Source organism: Pollicipes pollicipes, unplaced genomic scaffold (genome assembly GCF_011947565.3).
Source record: "Pollicipes pollicipes isolate AB1234 unplaced genomic scaffold, Ppol_2.1 Scaffold_2555;HRSCAF=2994_pilon_pilon_pilon, whole genome shotgun sequence".
NCBI classification, from domain to species: domain Eukaryota; kingdom Metazoa; phylum Arthropoda; class Thecostraca; order Pollicipedomorpha; family Pollicipedidae; genus Pollicipes; species Pollicipes pollicipes.
Genome location: NW_023596136.1, coordinates 39,116,076 through 39,125,229, shown reverse-complemented (window position 1 = coordinate 39,125,229; position 9,154 = coordinate 39,116,076). Strand labels below are relative to the sequence as shown.

Here is a 9,154-nt window from a genome sequence, read left to right as displayed (position 1 = left end):
AGTTCAATCAACAATGTCAACGCTTTGTAATAGCGCTACGCTGCATCCCCACAGTCACGAAAGGCGTCGTCATGACGACGGCGGAATATGCTGGGAGCCGCTCTCAGCTGTTACTGAACTGACGTCATTGATACAGCGGACGGCAAGGGTCATTTGCCGAGAAGAACAATGGTGGAAGTTTAAAGCAGTGCCTCATGATAGACCATATGATGCTCCATTTCCCACAGCTTCAAAAAGAACCATTGTAGTAAACACCATGTGTACAAAGTGAAAACCATAGTATCAGGCTGTCGTCATATCAATGCCTCTACACGCTTTTTCATAATTAAGACGATTGACTTCACCGGGGGCACACTTTCGTGGTCTTTTAAAAACTCCCTTTCGATGAAAGTGAAGCTATCCATGGTTTTATGGACATTCTGTGAGCAGAAAGCAAAAACGTCGTGGTATTCCGAGGAAGTTTTCAGAGAAAACTGGTACTAATGTTCACATGGTTCGTCTCTGATTTAACAAGAATTGAAAAATAAAGGCGTCACGCGCCTTTTCACACGCGCCCGGGTGGCCGCCTAGATACCCTTCGCTCGGCTGGCTGGAGGGTCAGTCGGAACCGCCCCAGAGATCCCAGGTATGAAGAAAGTTAGAGACACCAAAATCGCAGGGTGTCTTGACCTGTACATGAACTCACTTAGGCCAAAGTTTGAGCTTGCTTGGTCATGACCTTCAGGTCATATAAGGTCAAACAAGGTCAAATTCCAGGTTGGTCACCAAAGTGCCCCCGGAACCTAGAAAACTGTTTATAAGCAGAGGGTCAATAGCCCATTTGATGTCAGTGGCCTTGTTTGACCTCTCGAAGGTCATGGCGACCAAAATTATACAAGACTGCTTTAAGCTTTGGGTTTGAATAACCGACAAAGATTACGCTAGGCAGTCTGTTCATAAAACAAAATGTCTACTCGGATCATCTTAGGGTGATGACCTTTTCTGACTTCTAAGAAATCAATGGAAAATGTATAATGCGGTTCCTGCTGTCAATAAATTCGACATGAGCACCACAGGCTATCCCATACAGCAAGCCCTGTGGTAATTTATCAGATCGATTGTGACCTTGGTCTGACCTTCATACCTGACCTTAGGTCAACGCGATTTGCTCATGTAATAATCGTTGTGCCCAAGAAATCATTTCAGAGATGTACGACTCCGTCAAACACTCCGTTATTTTACCGGTCTGGACGATTCCCTAGAAATTGCCTCCGCCGAAAACTATGGAGTGACTTTGACCTGCCATAGATCAGAAACATTACAAGGCACACCTAAGCTCATCATGTCAAACGATCCGTTATTCAATAGTCTACAGCTATGCAACATTTGGCGCGGCTGCGCCGCCCAGTTCGGAAACCGTTCTGAAAAACCTTCGGGGGATTAATTCAAGCCCTCGACCCCAGCGCGTATTAAAAAAGGCATAAGTTCTTTGTAATGCGAGACCGTTGTTTTGCCTTGCATTTTGAACTAAGATGTCCATTATTCAGATCATTCAGTGCCGTTCTGAGCCAGGTCTTGTTGAGAAACCCTCTGGTTTCTAAGTTTGACGCATACGAATATGTGCAGACTATTTCGCGCAAACTCTTTCGTGCACACTGTTTTAAGGCCGCACATGCATACACCATGGGAACATGACCCAAATGCTGGCACCTCAGCATTTCGCCGTGTGCTTCCAAATACTGGGGTGTACTTATTGTACACTTCAGTAGGTGTGCCAAGGTATACTCATTGGTCATGTGGTGCTCAAGGCCAGACAAATTTGATCATTAGGGTATTCGTGTCTTGTGCATATCAGCAGGATTTCTAGCCTTCAGCCAATGGAATGTGTTCAGTGCAAGTGTCGAGCATCAGCTACAATTTGTGCCATATAATGCCGAAAGTTCTGCAATGGCGCAACTTATTACAGATGTAAGACTGGGATCAAATAACTTGAGAATAGCTGCATACCCGAGCATGTGAATGTAAGCAAACAATGTAATGTCACGGGCGTATATGCGGTAACACTGCGAAACATTTTCAGACACTCATTCAGACATTTTAAATCATCATACTGCAAAAGCTAGATAACACTCACGTATTCTTTCTGCGGCAAAGCAGAAAGTCCCGCGGAAGGCGCGTTCTTTCCGCACTGATGTGACGTGAGCCCAAAAGCACCGAATTGTGTTTCAACAGACATACACGAATAATGGTAATGTAACTGAGAAATGATGCGTTACCGTGGAATTGATCAAACACGATCTAAACGTAGGTCCCGAAATAGTTGTATCCAACATACAAAACCAATTTGCGCTATAATCTAAAACCACAAAATTTAAAGTGATATATAGCTCTTTTACCATACCAGTCTTCTACAACATGCACAGCGCCGAAGATGAACATTGTCAACTTAGAAGCTGTACGAGATATACCGGAAAATCTGAAAGTAGGACCGTGCTTAAAGTGTCACCATTTTTCCTTTTAGATGAGATTAGGTCAAAATTCGAGAGATAGAGTGTTAGTAGCCTGTCGACTTAAGGTGAAAAGCCACGCTACTGATCCAAGTTTCAGTGCGTTAGCACCATCCATCCAAGTTTCACTGCGTTACGTCTCGCATCCCACAGATCCTGGCTTCATCGTCTCGTCATTGCTTAAAGTGAACCAAACCGGACGTCAACTACAATCTGACGTCACAGTGTTTGTTCTACTCCCACTCAACACTGCACGGACATCATGAGACGCAATGCAGGTGAGAGCTGGTTGACGCCGATCGAGCGGAGCTCGAGTGTCAGTAACGGGCAAATAGATGTTTCTGGATCTTCCATAAATACCAAACCACCATCAGCCATAAACTCCTATTGTACAGATCAACATAAGCTGGGTCTGTTGGAGCTGGCTCGTTTCTATCACTCGGACTGCTGAAATCATTCACGTATAAAATGAATATGTGGTCACGAAATACTACTCATCTTGAATTTAGCGGAGGTTCCTCGCGAATGCAATGAACAGCTTACTGTTCAGCTCCAGTAACTGAAACAAAACCTGAAATATTGTAGGCCATACACTTTGTCCTTGGTTTTAACACCGTTTAAGAAACCTGGCGTGATTAATATACCCCTACTGCTGTCTTGCATTTTATGATCCCACATAAGGCCGGCGTTTTGGACAGTTGGTGCAGCGTAGACGGAAAGCTCTTAAAAAAGGAAACGGACTAAAAAATATAGAGGGCGTGACTCCACCTTCAACGCATTTGTCATAAAAATGATTTTGCGCACGCCCAACCTAGTTGAAAACCAAATGAAAATAGTCGTTCTTATTGCTGCATTTCACTTACGAGTTTAAATGCTGTTGAAAGTTGGGTTGATACATGTTACTGTGCGGAACATTCGAGCAATTGGGAAGTGGGAAGGACTTAACTTTGAGGCTTGAAATAGACAGACCGTCGCCTACAGAAAACTTAAAATTTGAGTTGATCTACATGAAGGAGACTGCATTCATGCATCTCTTGCACTCAGGATCTTTGTGACAGTGATCGGCAACAAATCAGACGAGAGGTGATGTTACATGAAACACGCCAGAACGTCATACACTGGTAGTAGTGCCAATCTTCGCGAATTTACCGAGATCCCATAAAAAAGAGACTTGTGTGGGTTTCTATGAGACTCGAGATGACCCGCCTTTTCAGGCGCCTGGCTGGCGCCACTCCTGCTGCTGGCCACGCTGGGAGGCGCCTGTGTGCCCACTGACCTGGACATGAAGCTGCTGAAGGAGGTGACGTCGGGTCCGGTGGCCAACCACGTGATCTCACCGTTCCTGATGTCGCTGCTGATGTCGCGGGTCTGGCTGGGCGCCAGAGGTGCCACTAGAGCCGAGGTGAGAGCCCAGTTGGCTGATTTTCATTAAGACCTACCATCTACACTGGTTTCGGGCACATGTGCCAGTCCGGAACCAGTGCAGACAACACCAGCTTCTGGCACTTATGCCAACCGAGAACCCGTGCAGATGCCACCAGTCCCGGGCACATGCGCCAGCCCGAAACCTGTGCATATGCCACCAGACCTGGTCTCGTGCGTCAACTTATCGCGGGACATACAGCGTGACTCACCGCACTGTGATCTTTATTGATTAAATGCGGAGGAGAGATATGACAACGTTTGCTTGTGTGCTGCACCCAGATGACGCCTGTGCTGGGAATGTCCGGCCCAAAAGACACATCGTTCCTCCATGGCTACCGCTCGGCCTTGGCGGTCCTGTCTGGAGCCAGCAAAGGCGTCACGACGTCAGTATAAAACAGGATCTATCGCAAGCACAGCTTCAGTGTGCACCGCACTTTCAGCGACCTTTTAGCTCGCTACTATGGAGCCGGGGTGGAGGTGCTACCAAGAGACGCCGGGAAGGCCGCTGAGGTCATCAACAACCAGGCGTCGGTGGCAACGCGCGGACACATCAAGGACCTGGTGACAAGTGCCCACGTCAGCAACGCCGTACTGGTGCTCTTCAGCGCCGTGTATTTCAAGGGCACCTGGCTTTATCGCTTTGACAAGGGCGGACAGAAGCCGTTTTTGACACCGCGCGGCGATCGGCCGACAAACATGATGGAGTTGAAGGCGGGGCTTGGCTACACCAGCCGACCACACTTCGATGTAGTATCATTGCCGTACCAAAACAAAGATTACAGTTTGTTAGTGCTGCGCCCGCACAGTCGCTCGCTGGCTGCCGTTGCCAGGCTGCAGAAGTCTCTGGACGGTCTGGACGTGTCCCGGTTATACAGCCAACTGAGTCAGCGGATAGTCCGTGTACTGATGCCGCCCTTCAAGATCGAGCGTCGCTATGAGCTGCCCGCCCACATGCAAAACCTAGGTATCCGGAGGATTTTCCAAGTGCAGGCGGAGTTCGGCGGTATCACGTCGCGAAACATCTTTGTCAGCAACATCATCCACAAGGCGGTAATGGAGGTGAACGAGAATGGTACAACGGCTGCGGCGGCGGGAGTGATCGTTGTCATATATTCGCGTCCCATTGTCGCGAACTCCACTGCAGACAGACCATTTTTCGTATTCCTCTACCACAAACGTGAAAAAATCGCATTGCTGGATTGGTAGCTTATACCTGAGGGGATATCATGCTCGTTGAGTTCGCTCTTTTTCCATAAGTGCGGGTTTTGATGCTGGTTTTAGTGGACGCACAGAAAACGCATCGACGTAAACTGAGCTGCTAATAAATGAAGCCTATTGAGCGGGTTATATGTGTACCAGAAGGCCGGCTCCATGAGGGCTGAAAGTCTCTCGTTGACGCATGATTTCGAAATTATCCAAGTGGTACTTTGCTCCATCGTTTTACGCGTATTCTGCTCTTTCGAAATAGTCTGCTCCCGGGTGCACTGAATGCGCGTCACTATGCTCTTTTTTGGCAGAAAGTACTCTACCTGTCATTGAGATAACAATTTCTTATCATGTAATGAAACGCCAAGTATGTCACCCGAAGCTTCTCTGTATTTTAGCAGCTCCTCACGCTCCACAGCATCTTCCCGAAGTGCCTTTACCCTCCCTTGTCTGCGTACGGCGACTGCCGACCGCCGGGGGCCGCGAGCGGGGGCGGCCCGCGAACCCTGCCGACCGCCGGGGCCATGACCCGGGGCCGCCCTGCGAACCCTGCCGACGGCCGGGGGCCGCGAGCGGGGGCAGCCCGCGAACCCTGCCGACCGCCGGGGCCACGAGCCGGGCCGCCCTGCGAACCCTGCCGACCGCCGGGGGCCGCGAGCGGGGGCGGCCCGCGAACCCTGCCGACCGCCGGGGCCACGAGCCGGGGCCGCCCTGCAAACCCGACACCCACCACCGCGGCGGCGGCGCGACCCCGCCGCACCCCCGCCCCAGCAGGGGCGCAGGACACAAAGCACAACTGCACTTCAGACCTACCATTATTGGTCTTTTATCATCTTATCATCTTTTTGTAACCATAATGCCGGTCTCATAAATCAGCAACAGCCCTAGCTTCAAGGTAATGTTCCACACTTGAAGATATCAAGGCATACATCTGAACTCTTGCTATACTTTAAGCATAAAAGACCGCTCTAGACAGCAATTTTCGTCGATTTAGTAAATTTGGTCTTAAACATGTCATTCTTCGATTGCGTCGTTTAAAATACGTGTGACGCTACAAGTGCTTCCACACTTATCGCACAAAATGATCACCCTAGTACTCGCTCGTAGGTCTCCAACTCGCCGAGAGATTGACAGTGGCGGTACTGGAAGTGTTTGCTCGAGTAAATATCGCTAGGGGTTCGCGTTTTGGCTTTTCTCGTTTTTGCATATTTGTCCGTGAGTTTAAGGCGTTTGATGAATTCGCATGCTCAGTTATGGCGGTATTCTCAAGTTTTCACTTCTGCGGCGCTGGTCGCACTCCTAGTGTGAACCCGATAGGGTGAGACGGCCAGCGGGGCCTGCACTTCGCTCCGTCGCCTACAGTCGCTGGATCTCGCAGTGGAGGCTGTGTGACTAACTAAGCTAACGTGCGTGCCTTCTATCGTTTCCGGTGGGTGCCTTAAGCTTATCCCATCAGGTTACTCTATGGCGAATTGGGAATCAAAACAGGCTTCGGCATCGCATAGAGAAAAGAGTGCTTCGCGCCACTTTACCCACATTCCGAGACGACTAAATTTAGGGACCAACGTCTTGCTTGCAAGTTGCGTGCTGCGTGAATGTAGTTATTGATGCAATTCGTGGGAGGTCACATTCCGTGACATGCAACCCGCACATGATTATCCGCACATAGCACAATCCGCACATGGATTGTATCATCGTCGGGACAGTTGGCCATGAAAAATATAGCCACCCGTCAGATTCCATACGAAGCAGGCAATCTTTCACTCATTTTAGTAAAGGACATAGGAATGTAGGATACCTGTACCATGTCCCCTGGTGTCTGGCTGGGATTTGGGGAACTTTATATGTAGCAAACACAATGCGTTGTTGAATCTGAACAAACTTCGCGCCGATTTGGCAAAAAAAGCTTTCATAACTAATGTCTCATGCTTTTCACGTAACCACCCTGCAAATGGTCTGATAATCTGTCTGGGGCGTGCTGTGCTTCCTCATGTTGGCATTTACATTGGACCCGCATGATTCAGGGACCCAGCATTGTTGCATATGATCGGCTCATGATTCAGCTGATGAAATTTATGAAGAATTTAATTCAGCTTATGATTCTGAGCAATATTTTTTAAAGTGAGCTGACTCAGCTCACGACTCAGCCCAAACCGATTGGCTCTTAAGCCGAGTCATGATTCAGCTCGAGTCGAACACGAGTCCGTTACTTTCTGAGCTATTCGCCCGCGAAGATGTGCAGGCCTTTTCGTACAGACTATTTTGAGGTCATTCAGGCATGCATGACGCCATAGAAACGTGATTCAAATCATGCCACCCCATTGGTCACGTGGCGTTTAAGAAAAAAAGAATATAATCGTCCAGCCGCTTATATCTGTCGTTCGTAAGCACGCTTGTTAGGCAAAACGGACGTCACTTGGTTCTTAATCGGTGTTGAGCAGGCTGGGCAGTGTGCAGTCACGAAGCAAGTTTTGTCGCTCATAATGTCCGAATTTGGACGAAAGTGACTTTTACGGAAGTAAACTTTTTTGGACTCCTTAGTGGACTTTTCTGGGAGTGAGTTTGCATTCGAAAAACTTACAATATCCGCCATAACCTGAATTATATAATTGCCAAGTAGACAAAAACCTCACAGTCATGGCAAAATATGCAATGAGCACCACTAGGAAGGGCCAAAACCGACGGACATAATCTTGGTTCAGAAAACAAATCTCCGGCAAAACGGGCGGCACGGTCCACCTCTCCGGGGATTGAAAGTGTTGCACTGGGTGCAAAAGGTGGCAAATTGGCACGGGGCCAGTTGTCATAACAAAAGCTCCGTGACACACCAATCAAAGCAATGGTGGTATTGAGGGACTTATTAACTAAAAAAGAGAAAGTTGTGCTCTAGAACAGTCGTTTTAACTTAACACTCTACAAATGCAATACAAAGATTTTAGCGAGGATATTTATAAAAATCACATCTGATTGCGTTGCTTAAATGCCTTCCAAATGTGAAGACATTGCTCTGGAATTTCTGACAAAACGAGCTGCCAAGTGCCGAAACGTTTGCTAGGAGTGGTGCCCATTATCTATAGGAATGTATACCCTTCTACGACAGCCTGCATTGAAGGCGCATCACCAAGAATCTTTGGAGGTGTCCGCTCATATCGGACGGTTCTCGCCTGAACTGTCGCTTTCAGCTCAACCGCTAGGTGACACTACCTTGTGTTGGTTAAGCCATCCAGTTGTACCGAGTGTGGCCGGGTCACTGACTTCTGATTATAACTTTTTCACTAGGTGGCACGCACGCACTGTTTGGGTAACCGTTGGGCTTACGGGCACTGTTTAGGTAACCGTTGGGCTTACGCGCATGATTCTGGCGCGTGTGTCGAACCCGAGGCGAGGACATGGGTGCCTGTTCGTGGAGCCCCGATCCATCGCGAGGAATGCACCCTTGTTCAGTCCAGGCTGCAGATTTAGCGTTTCCACCGGGCTCAGGCTGAGCCATGCAGGAGCTAAATGTGCCAATGATAATTAACGTTTTTATTATATATCATTCCTGCTTCAGATCTTCAAATGCAGAATATCGCCTTCAAAGGCAGAGGGCAGATAACGCAGATAGGAAAGGAAAGGATAGCATAAGAAAGGAAAGGGAAATATCCCCTTCAAAGAGAATGTTTCACATTTGAAAATAGTAAGGCAATCAACAGGGATGATGAATCATGCTCACTTATGACTGTCGGTATTCTTTGACGTGCAGTTGTTCGTTCCGGTTGAGACCACCGTCACTGTAGATTGTAACGTTAACGATCTGACTAGCACCGCTCTGGCGGATGACAGCTACGGTGGCTCGAACCGGGCCGCTGCTGCTATCATCAACGCCTTTCAACAAGACAGCAGAGACGGACTGGCTACTTGAAATCCAATATCATAGATGCTAAGAAGACCTGCTGCCAAGGAGAGAGAGAGCGAGAGAGAGAGAGAGAGGAGAGAGAGAGAGAGAGAGAGAGGGGGGGGGAGGGGAGGGAGAGAGGGAGGAGGAGAGAGGAGTGAGT

General features: G+C 48.5%; 1 protein-coding gene across 1 annotated transcript; it reads left to right on the top strand.

Annotated features, from left to right (window-relative positions):
- Window positions 1-2,671: 2,671 nt before the first annotated feature.
- On the top strand, window positions 2,672-4,330 carry LOC119102774 (uncharacterized). Its single transcript, XM_037226231.1, has 3 exons — window positions 2,672-2,764; window positions 3,701-3,888; window positions 4,191-4,330. The coding sequence occupies exons 1-3, from the start codon at window positions 2,749-2,751 to the stop codon at window positions 4,302-4,304; spliced, it is 318 nt and encodes a 105-aa protein (XP_037082126.1). The 5' UTR covers window positions 2,672-2,748; the 3' UTR covers window positions 4,305-4,330.
- The last annotated feature ends 4,824 nt before the right edge of the window (window positions 4,331-9,154 follow it).

Bases quoted from the DNA above. Each gene is read 5' to 3' on its own strand.
- LOC119102774 (XM_037226231.1), top strand. The intron at 3,889-4,190 runs GTGAGAGCCCAG...TGCTGCACCCAG, and splicing joins GAGGTGCCACTAGAGCCGAG to ATGACGCCTGTGCTGGGAAT.